The sequence below is a fragment of the Anabrus simplex genome, chromosome 1 (assembly GCF_040414725.1).
Source record: "Anabrus simplex isolate iqAnaSimp1 chromosome 1, ASM4041472v1, whole genome shotgun sequence".
NCBI classification, from domain to species: Eukaryota; Metazoa; Arthropoda; class Insecta; order Orthoptera; family Tettigoniidae; genus Anabrus; species Anabrus simplex.
In genome coordinates this window covers 732,733,661-732,745,695 of record NC_090265.1, presented here as the reverse complement: position 1 = coordinate 732,745,695, position 12,035 = coordinate 732,733,661, and the positions used below count along the sequence as shown (strand labels likewise).

General features: G+C 38.0%; 1 protein-coding gene across 4 annotated transcripts in view; it reads right to left on the bottom strand.

Annotated features, from left to right (window-relative positions):
* Esyt2 (extended synaptotagmin-like protein 2) overlaps window positions 1-12,035 on the bottom strand; it is a 297,125-nt gene that overhangs the window by 52,879 nt on the left and 232,211 nt on the right. For all 4 annotated transcript variants that reach the window (XM_067136116.2, XM_068225186.1, XM_068225187.1 and 1 more), the window contains one exon: window positions 222-314. In XM_067136116.2, coding sequence (XP_066992217.2) covers window positions 222-314 — 93 coding nt within the window. The remainder of the gene's footprint in view (window positions 1-221; window positions 315-12,035) is intronic.

Below are 12,035 nucleotides of genomic sequence, written 5' to 3'. Positions count from 1 at the left end.
GGACTCATTTGTTAATAACTTTGTTAGTTCACGTGGCCGCACTTAACGCACCACCTCGGCACGACACAACTCCCACACTAATCCGTTTGACTACATGCATTGGAGACACGCTACATAGCATGTCCGCTGCAGCAACGCCCTCAAACGCCTTATATATAAACTGAAATAATTAGAAGCATACAAAAACCAACACACAAAGTGACAAACGAGGGGAAACTTACGCAACTTGATGTACAATAATGATCAGCTTCTGGGTTTGTACACTGTATCGCAAAGTGAGCTGGATCCGTCCCAAACCTGCCTCACCGGCTGATCTGTAAAGAAATAAAACATGTATATATCATCTTGCAATTAAAGGACTAAACAGAGACCATTAAACTGCACATGAAAATAGCCCAAAAGACAACATTCCTTTACAAATTACTGTCTGAGTAAGATACAAAAACAACTGATAGAAGGACGCTTGTTTGGCAAGTGGAAGAAGGAATTCAAAATATGTTTATGGTATCTGGCGTTCAGATTTGAAATAATAGAAGCTAGATGGAAGTTTGTTGTTGATGTAATAAATTATATAACCAAGAATTAGTCAACAAAGAGAAACAGCTTTATTCAGAAATACAGTGTGGTTACACCATGATAGAAGTGCAATGACGCATACCTTATTGATCAGTTAACCAACTGCAGATCTTGGCCTTAATGCCCATCCGCCATTTAAATCTCAAATTCCTTATTCATAAATACAGATAGCGCCGATTATGGATATCTGCAGCATGTATTGAAGTCGTTTGGAAGTTTCTTGACCACTATTGATTATTTCATAGAAGTATTTTATCTGCAGTGGATATATTTTTACACACGAGTGTGATTTGTTTACATTGTGATCATGGCAGCGCCAAGGCCTGAACGTAATAAAGTCTCTATCGAATCTGATGAACTTTGAGTGGGTGAATGAAGTTCTAAATGAAAGTGACTGTGAAATAAATGATGAATTCAGTGAAGGTAATTTTTATGACAATTCGACTGAAAGTGGTGAGAATGGTGAGGAGTTGTAAACAAAAGCAATGTGTGCAAGAGTGATTGGGCCAGGACTTGCAAGCCAAATAATCCAGTAAAATTCCACGTCAGAGGTAAATCCATTAATTTCTTGACAACTGCTTGAATCTGGAACACAGTTTAGATGTATTTAGTCAATTCTTAGGCGATGATTTCTTGACAAAGATCGTAAATGAAACCAACATATGCACACAATGCATTTCTGGCTGGCCAAAGCTGTAGCTGTGCATGAAATGAAGGCTAATTTTGCCCTCATAATGTCACAGAATATGAAACTTAACCTAAATGATTACTGGAGCACAAAGAAAGTTTTATACTCCCCTATAATTAATGAAAAAATGTCTAGGGGCAGATTGGAAAACATTTCTACATATTTACATTTTTCATCAGTAAAAGGCAATGACAAGATTAGGCCTATAATTGACATAATTCTACAAAAATACAAAAAATTATTTTCACCATGAAAGAAAGTATGCATTGACGAAACTTTGATGGCATTTAGTGGCAGGCTTTCAATCCTTCCAAAAAAGCTTGATCTCAAATAAAAATGTACTGGTGCTGGATATTGTCTCAATTTCAAGATATACACTGGTAAAGAAAAAATCCATTCCTATGGAATCATTCAAGTTTCTTGTTAATGAAAGAACTGTATTATGTATGTGCTCGGTTTTCTTTTGTGAAATGAGGGAAATTTACATGGGAAATTGGTACAGCTCTCCCCACCTCTTCCACAAATTACTGGAAAGGAAGTGTTATGCTGCAGGAACTGTGCGACAAAACAGAAAAGACATGCCAAAGCAAGTGAAGGCAGAAAAAATTGAAAGAGGCTAACTTTCTTTCTGCTCAAGCAATGGAGTATTGTGCATGAAGTGGTAGGACAGGAAGATGTAATAATGCTATCAAAAACTCATAATAAGCCAGAATATGAATAAGTTGTGACACAAAGACAGGCGCAGAATTCCATTCCTAAGAAAGTCCTGAAATTCAAACTAGTTGTGAAATACAACAAATACGTGGGTGGAGTAGATAAATGAGAGCAGAGATTGTGCTGCTTCCACCATGAGAAGGTACGGAAAGGGGTATAAGAAAATGTTCTTCTATCTTTTCGATGTGGTTCTGTACAAGAGCTGTGATTCACAGACTAGTTAACACAATGTGAAACACCCTTCATAGAGTTCCCAACAAGATCTCCATCAGCAGCCACCAAGTGTTCATTGCATTTGCAGGCAAAATTATGGGCACATTTCATAGAAAAAATACCTGTGACTTAAAAAACTAGGCCATCACGGAAAGCAAAGTATGTACAGCTGAAGGGAAAAGATCAGAAACTGTTCACCGGTGCAAGAAGTGCCTTGTTCGTCTTCATTCGGAGGAATGTTTCGAAACATACCACAGAAAGAAAAATTTGGATGCTCATGAAATGTTTTATTCAGTTGTCACTTTGGCCCTATTAAGCCCATTTTTAAGTTGGGAAATAAAACAAAAAACAATAAATATTCCAGTGTTCTGATCTTCCAGGACAGTCATCCCTTGCATTTGAACTAAGCTAAGAAATATTCAGTCAGAGGGGTGAAACAAGTTCAAAATAAATTTGAACTTCAATCGGTTAAACCAACCATCAACCCTCAGACCTGGACCACACTTGCCAAGGATCACTTGTTTTGGCGCCAAACCACATCTACTGATGTTGAAGTGTTTGAGCAAGAGCGTCGGGAGGCACGAAGAGGTATACTCCGTCCTCTCCCATCCATCAAGTTCAATCTGTGTAGATGCACATCTGTTCAGTCATCAGAAGTACAAGCACAAACAGCATTGAGATTGTAGGCAGGAGAATTTGTATATTCATAACAAACAGGAGCCGACAGGGACAAGGATACTGACAAATGCAGCAGTCATAATCTGTAAGTTTCATGTCCTATTGATTTTTGATATTCACAGATATGAAGTTTTGAAGTTTCCACCTAATCAATACTTTATTTATGTATTGTTATTTTACAGTACCGGTTTCAACCTTGTGAAGGTCATCTTCAGCTGACTAACATAACATGTAATTAAAACATCACTAATACAATAAGAATGTCACATAGTACAGGTAAAACATTGTTGATTTGTGAATATTCTTCATCCTAGTTAATAATAATAATAATAATAATAATGTTATTTGCTTTACGTCCCACTAATTACTCTTTTACGGTTTTCGGAGACGCCGAGGTGCTGGAATTTTGTCCCGCAGGAGTTCTTTTACATGCCAGTAAATCTACCGACATGAGGCTGACGTATTTGAGCACCTTCAAATACCACCGGACCGAGCCAGGATCGAACCTGCCAAGTTGGGGTCAGAAGGCCAGCGCCTCAACCGTCTGAACCACTCAGCCCGGCTTGTCCTAGTTTACGCAATCATCTACGTTAAATGATATGAGAATTAAAACTTAACATTTATATTATGTACGTGGATGATATATGTTTACAATACAATGTTCTTAAAGTTATAAATGTTCACTATTCCACATTAAAACTTATAGCTAGATTGAATAAAACATTTTGAGGCACAAATGAGTTCATACGGCGTATTGTACTTATGTAACTATGTTATATCATGTGACCAGCCGTGGTTGTCTAATAATAATAATAATAATAATAATAATAATAATAATAATAATAATAATAATAATAATATGGCCTCAGCTACCATGTGCAGACATTTCAATTTGACGCCATCTGGCTGTCTGCTCGTCAATTTCGATGTTCCGTTTTACTCTAGGCCCACTAGATAGCAGACCAAGTAACCCGAAACTCTCTTGGGCGTCTGTGGCTGAGATTTAATAAATTTTGTCGGGTGAACACCAAATGTGCCACCAGAGATCTTTTACATGCCGACATCATACGACATGGAGTGTCGAATGGACTTTTTTCCATCCTTCAAAAATCTGACTACCTCTGCCGGGTTTGAACCCGCTATCTTGGGATCCAGAGGCCGACACTCTATCACTGATCCACAGAGGCAGCTCAAATACTGACGGTATAATGATGTAAGTTTCTTGAAGTAATGTAAACACTTATATTGAAGTCAAGGTTGTTGTCTGGTATTTGATGATGTGGAACTTTGTCGATCCATATTTGAATGCTTGCAGTCCATGTTAAAAAATTATAATTTTACTATAAAACTTAGTAGAATTTTGTAAAATTATGGATAGATCGTTAATCTTGCGACATGCTTCCCTTGGTCTTTATGCTATCTATTTTTGTTAAAATGTCATTACGTGTTGCTTGATTTTGACATATACGTTATACGATTAGCGTGAAAGCTCCTTCACTTTGTGATTATGATGATGATGCTTATTTAAAAGGGGCCTAACATCGAAGGTCAAGGACCCCCTTCACTTTGTGTTGTTGGACATATTTTGTATTGCTGTTGTTGACTCTTGGTATGTGCTACAAGGGAGCACATCGTGCACTGTTTCGTGTGTGTCATGCCCATTTCCACATCTCATCAAGACTGTGAATTTTGAATTGTATCTACGTTCTTAAATACTACGAAGAATATTATAAGACTTCTTCTTCTCGTATATTCCTACAGCTAAGTGAACTAACAACAAATGTGTTTTTCAGGAAATTCTAAAAACCATTTTTCATAGTGTCAAACTTATATGTTTTAAGACTAACTTTAAGTGATTAAAATACTTTGTTCTATCCACGATATGGCTGAACATGACCTTTAAATAGGTCAAAACTAGACCCATTAAATATTTATTTGATAAACAACTATTTAATTTGTATTGAAAAGGTGGAATAACTCACTTATTATTTTATTTGGTATAAGCTTATTGTTTTTGATTTTTGAAGGTAAAGGAAGTTGGTGCCTTCAATACTTTATTGCATTTGATATGTCTTAATGATGCGACATCACAACTTGATGACGAACATGACTGTTGCATGCGTAACAATTTTCAACAATACAAAATCATCTGACCAATCGTAAATAGGCTTGGAAAGTGCCAACTTCAATTAATGAAATAAATTTATGAAAATTAAAAGTCTCTTCATAACATTTTGCCCCCCTTGAAAGGAGTTCTTTCAACTAACTATTGTAATCTTACACCTATTGTAAAAATGCTTATTCTTAACATACACATTAATACAACTCTATACATACATATTTTTATGATTAAAAGAAAATATTGAAATTATATCTTTGATGAAAAAGAACACAGAGATATCACAGGAAATCATGAATTCAGTTCTCCTTGTCATCCCCTTCAATGGGAAGAGGGCATATTTTCTTGATGCTTCGGGTGAAAGTTCCACCAGCCGTCTGAACGGTGACAACCCTCACCTCACCATCTTGTCCAGGGTGAACTTGAACTATCCTACCCCTGGGCCACTCTACAGGAGGGATGTTGTCCTCAATTAACAGCACCAAAATATCAACATCAATATGTCGATTGGTATAATGCCACTTGACACGTTTTTGCAATTCCTGCAAGTATTCTCACTGCCATCTCTGCCACAACCGCTGCTGAATTTTTTGCAAATGCTGCCAACATGACAAGCGGTTATCGGGTTCTTTCAACAAATCCCTTTGCACAGGTTGCAAGATCGAGTCACTTAGAAGAAAATGTGCTGGTGTGAGGACTTCTAGATCATTTAGATAGTTTGGCAAGGGAGTAAGGGGACGTGAATTTAATACAGCCTGTTGCAACGACCATTACCTCCTCTCTTGCTCAGCACCAGATAGAGTGGAGTTTCATTCCTTCCCGGTCACCCCACTTTGGGGGATTGTGGTAATCAGTTGTTGAAAGAACCCGATAACCGCTTGTCATGTTGGCAGCATTTGCAAAGAATAGTGTAGGTTTCTTCGAAAGTTAGCACGCATCCCTGTGTTTCAGTCGGCAAATGTCTCTTCATCATCTTTACAGCTGATTACCACAATCCCCCAAAGTGGGGTGACCGGGAAGGAATGAAACTCCACTCTATCTGGTGCTGAGCAAGAGAGGAGGTAATGGTCGTTGACCCATTTTCCAAAAAGGACTGGGTATCTTGTAGTGCATTGGCTGTTCCAATGAAATTCTTCCCATTATCAGAGAAAAGCTGCTTGCACAAACCTCTTCTCGCCGTAAAGCGTTGCAGTGCAGCTAAGAAAGCTTTGGTTGTTAGCTCCGACATCAACTCCAAATGCACTGCCTTGGTACTGAAGCATGTAAATACAGCTACGTAACTCTTGTAAGTATGAATGCGGCCTTTTCTGTGGCTTTCTCTTACAGATATCGGACCTGCATAATCCACTCCTGTGGTAACAAAGGGTCGAACAACTAACCTAACCCTTTCTTTTGGTAAATCTGCCATGCGTACCTCTGGAACTGTAGGATGGTAACAAAAGCACTTCAGACACCTCTTGACAATCCTTTTCGCTTCTCTTCTGCCACTGATAGGCCAATATCATTGTCAAGTTGCATGTAGCAGTTGCTCTGGGGGACAATGCTTCAGAATTTAACGTTAAGAATTTCATATTTAGGTTCCGTATTGAAACAAGATTTACATCAAAGAAAGGACAATAAGTTCCACCTTTTCAATACTATATATTGTGTGAAAGTTTTACATTACAGTTAAAACATCACAACTTTTGTACATTCGGTACCGGTTTTGACAGAGTCCCTGTCATCATCAGCCGAGAATAATTAAACAAAGACAAGTATAGATCATGATTCTTATGGTGTGATTACAATGGTGGATTAAAAATATACATTATATGATTAAAATATATATATATACACAAATTAAAGGTAAGTAAAATGGGAATGGTCATTATTCTATGAGGCGTACACCTTAATATTTCTAATTAAAAGGTTAATTTGTTAAAAGAAATTTTGTTCTTGTAATATATAATTAGGGCCTATAGTGAAATTTGATTGTAGGCTTAAATCTGTAATATTTTAACTTTTTGACCAGTCAATTCATTGAAGTTATGTAGCCATGTTTGACACATTAAAAAGGTAAACAAACATTTAGTCGAATGGTGTTCCACATAAAATATGTACAATAAAATTCGATTGGAGCTTCAACTTGGACTTAAGAATGGAAGAATTATATTAATGTTCAATGCAAGCAGAAATAGATGAGTTAATTTTTTCACTATGTATTGATGTTGATAGTTAGAATGTCCATTGAACAGTTCAATATGTCGATTTGTATTCTGGAATGGTTTACATTATTTTGAGGAATAGTAATTGAGGTTCTTGCTAAGGTGGTACTTGAAGATCTTGTGTTGTAAGTTGTGAATACATAAATGATTTGGAAAGATCCTGATCTAAGTCGGAACCTATAAGAAATAAAACGCGATTTAAAGTTATATGAAAATCGGAAGGAGTAAAACTTTCACACAATATATAGTATTGAAAAGGTGGAACTTATTGTCCTTTCTTTGATGTAAATGCTTCAGAAGATGATGTTCATTTTCCATGATCATTCTGGTGATGTGACAATTTGCTGGCAGAAGCACAGGATGTCTCTGTTCTGATGTTAGCTCCGAAAAATGAAGCCTTCCTCCAACCTTAATCAATCCGTCACTATCCAGAAACGGGCTGAGTGACTTTAGAGAACTCTTCCTTGGGAGGTCTTGATTATTAATTAAGCAATGTAGTACTTGAGGGAATGCTTCCATTGGGAATGTGTCCATTTGACTACCTGCTTCTCTGCTTTACAAGTTTCTTGTATTTCTAGTGAACCTTTCTTCCTTTCTGGCGGTTTGAGTTTGCAATTATAAATGAATCTTTGACAATATGCTTCTATACGGCATAATTTCGGAAATGACGAAAATTTATTCAGTAGAATGCTGGTTGATGTTGCTGTCAACGTAACTGCTGTGACCTTCAACTCTGGTAGTTCTGTTTCAAATTCTTCTGAATGCTCTGGTTATTGACGTGTGCGAAGCCAAGAAGGTCCACTCCACCACAGCTTTTTACCTTCGAGTTCTGTTGAAGTAATTCCTCTTGAGAGAAGATCAGCTGGATTTTCAGTCGAAGGAACATGCTTCCAGGTTGTTGCACCAGTGGCGTCTTGAATCTTTGCAATCCTGTTTGCCACAAATGTCTTCAGCAGCCTTGGTTCAGTGCTGATCCATCCCAAAACAATTGTACTGTCACTCCATAATCTGATCTGACCATTTTCTTTTTCAAAGCACTCACTATTGTTTTGACAAGTTGTGCAAGAAGAAGGGCTGCCTCCAATTTGAGTCTTGGCAACGAAATGGTTTTTAAAGGAGCTACTTCCGTCTTCGCACAAAGTAAATTGGAAATATAGAGACCACTTTGTGTTTGACAAACTGCATAAATCCAGGCTCCAAAAGCCTTCTCTGAAGCATCACTAAATCCAAACAAATCAAAAGAGCCATAGCAATTTCCAGGATTTATGTTTCTCATAATTCTGATGTTGTTCAGTCTTTCTAATGACGTATAGTACTCGTTCCAAATCTGAAGGTGCTCTTGGGACAATGGCTGATCCCATTCAAACCCATCTACCCATAAGTGTTGCATCAACAACTTCCCTTTGATAAGTACTGGACCCACAAGTCCTAGTGGATCAAAAATCTGTGCGATTTTGGAGGCGATTTCTCTTTTGGAACTTGGTGACTGCTTTGCCAGCTCAACTCGAAACTGAAGGCAATCTTGTGCTGAGTCCCAGAGGAGTCCAAGAGTCTTACTAGCTTCACCTTTGTCTAAAACCAGTAAAGTTTTTTCATTGCATTTGCTCTCCAAATCCTGCAAGATCTCTTTGCTGTTGGACCTCCATTTCCTCAAATGCATTCCACCACTCAAGTATATTTTGTATTTGCCGCCGTAGCCCGATCATGTCTTCTAGAATGTCTCCTCCACTTAAACAGTCATCCATATAAAAATAATTGCGAATTGCCTTTGTTGCTGCTGGAAATTCATTTTCATGAAAAGTAGCCAATTCATTTATGCATCTCATGGCATGGTAAGGTGCCAATGCTGTTCCATATGTTACTGTATTCAACTGATATATCCTTACAGGGGCTGAAGATTCCTCTTTCCACAAAATCTGCTGTAATGCTCGATCTTCAGGATGGATGAGGATTTGCCGAAACATCTTTTCCACATCTGCCGTCATGACGTACTTATGGCTGTGAAATCTAAGTACAATGAGAAAAAGATCTCACTGTAAATTAGGTCCTGTCATGAGCTTGTCATTGAGGGCTGGTTTACACGGGTAGAGTAGCGAGGCGAGTAGAGTAGTTAGTAGAGTAGCCACGTTACTCTACTCTACCGCTGTCTGGTAGAGTTGACACTCGTATCATTCATACGGGAGTAGAGTCATACAGTAGAGTAGAGTACAGTAGTAGCACCATGTCAAGACGTAAGCACATCGTAAGGAAGTGTTTAAAGACATTTACAAACATATTACTGCAAGAGGTTAGTGAAGCGTTAGAAGAAGAAGAAGTAAATGAGTAAAAAAGGGAATGGGTAAGAGGCTGGCTTAGTAGGAGAGATAAGTTACACTCGTGGCATCGGCATTAATTCTGAGAGAACTTGGCAATTTGGAGAAATATGGGGGGACAAACTCGACACAGTTGGCCAAGAACATGAGGGATCGTCTCAGGAATCATTTTGTTAATGAAGGAGCAGTTCCCTGGCAGTACAAGCATGTATTCTAACCCAGGAACACAAACGATTGAATTTTTATGACTTTATTCATTATTGTACAGAAAGTAACGACAGTGTAATCATCCCCTCAGGATTTTACTAGTCTTCGTCTGTGAATACTGTAGTGGTGATTTCCAAGATAAAACTATATGAACGAGCTCCAGTCTAATTATAGATCGTAATTCTGGCGAAGGTTTTTGTTCCACGGTGAAGGGGTGAGGTACTCCTTTCCCCAGTTAGACTGTAGTGATGTTTCTATTTCCATTTTTTTGTATTTCAGCCAACCTAAATCTTATCCGAATGAAATTTTACAGAATTCATTTCAAAAGTTATAGAAAGAATACCCATTGGCCATCAGTGTGTCGTCTCAGAACCCACGAGTCTCAAAACTCACGAGTATCAAAATGCACGAATATCAAAATTCACGAATTCTAAGAAGAGGATTAGCAAGAATAGGTTTCTCTATTTGGGCCAGTCTCAAACCTCACGAGCAGGACCACTTCTTCTTTGAATGGATATATGCCCACCCTACTAGTGATGATATAATCGGATATTTTTTTAAATCAAATAGCTTCCATCCGGTTATTTAAATAATGGAATAAATAATCAAATGAATTTCAAATATCATTCAGTTATATCGCGTAGAATAATCGGTTGGGTCATGAATAAATTTTTCGGTGTAAGTGTGTCGGATGGATAATCGATTGAATTATGTGAATAGATGAAAAATAGAAATACACCTCTTTTTTTGCAATCCATGAAGTCCAATGCTGAAGACGGCACAAACACTCAGTTCCCGAGCCATAGGAATTAACAAATGAAGGTGAAAATCCCGGCCAGGAGTCGAACCTGGGACTCCACGGACCCATTGGACCACAGGCCAGCATGCTAACCATGTATCCATGCAGCCGGATGACATAAAATTAAAGTAGGTATATTGCCTGCTGCTAGTTAAAATAAATTTTCAGTTGGTAGTAATTACCGGGGCTTAGTTCTATTATGAGGCCTGAAGACGGCATTTACTTATATAAGAAACTTTATTTTACCGATATTAAATATGACGACTGTTAATTCACTCATTTAGTTTCATTAGAGATTAATTTGGTCATGAATCTCATTGCAGGGAAATTAAATTACTTATCTCCATTTCCTTCAGAAAGTGCGCGAGTATGATGAACGGTCTCTGATACGCTTTCCGAAAATAATATGAACTCATGCTCCACACGTATGACTGAGTCATGTACTCCCAGATGCCTTACTTAGCATAGATTAATATATTACATCACGCCCCCACGCGATTACACGAAACGCAATGTTATATACTCGTAGTATTGACTACTTGGGTCACCAAATTTATAAAATCATAAATTAAAATGTGTCAGAATTTTATCTAAAATATAGCGAAGTAGCCAATCGCTATCTTTGACGTTCTGTTGCTATATGACTTAAAAAAGACTCCACAGCGCTGATGTTGATGATATTTTATGATGGTGGTTCTTTCCCCAGCCAAGAAAATGTGGAAAGGTTCATTAAAAATCAATAAGTGTTGAAAACAATGAAGGAAAAGGTGGTGGTGGTGATTACTGTTTTAAGAGGGAGTGCAACTGGGCAGCCATCCTCTATTAATACTAATCAGAGGGAAAAAATGGAAGGTGGCCCATACTTCGAGAAAATGAAGGTTTCGGGCAAAGAAAAACAAGGGCCTTTTCTAAAAAATGTAAGTACCCCTGGGGCCCCTTTTAGTCACCTCTTACGATAGGCAGAGGATACTGTGGATGTTACTCTGCCACCCCAACACACAGGGGAAAATAATGGTCGGTGAATGACACAGAGGTATATTATTATTATTATTCGCTAGGGGCTTTACGTCGCACCGACACAGATAGGTCTTATGGCGACGATGGAATAGGAAAGGCCTAGGAGTTGAAAGGAAGCGGCCGTGGCCTTAATTAAGGTACAGCCCCAACATTTGCCTGGAGTGAAAATGGGAAACCACGGAAAACCATCTTCAGGGCTGCCGATAGTGGGATTCGAACCTACTATCTCCCGGATGCAACATTATTATTATTATTATTATTATTATTATTATTATTATTATTATTATTATTATTATCATCAAAACATTTTTCTGTGGTCTTAAAGGTAATATAACGTATTTTTCCTTTTGATATAAATTTAATGTTAATGGTATTGTGGCCTCAGGAGAGGCCTGGTGAGTGAGTCACCGCGCACCTCACCCCTCCTGCCGTCATCGCAGGCACCTGCTATCCGGAGTCGTGAATTTTGAGACTCATTGGAATATTAATTTAGCTATTAGTTTGCAGT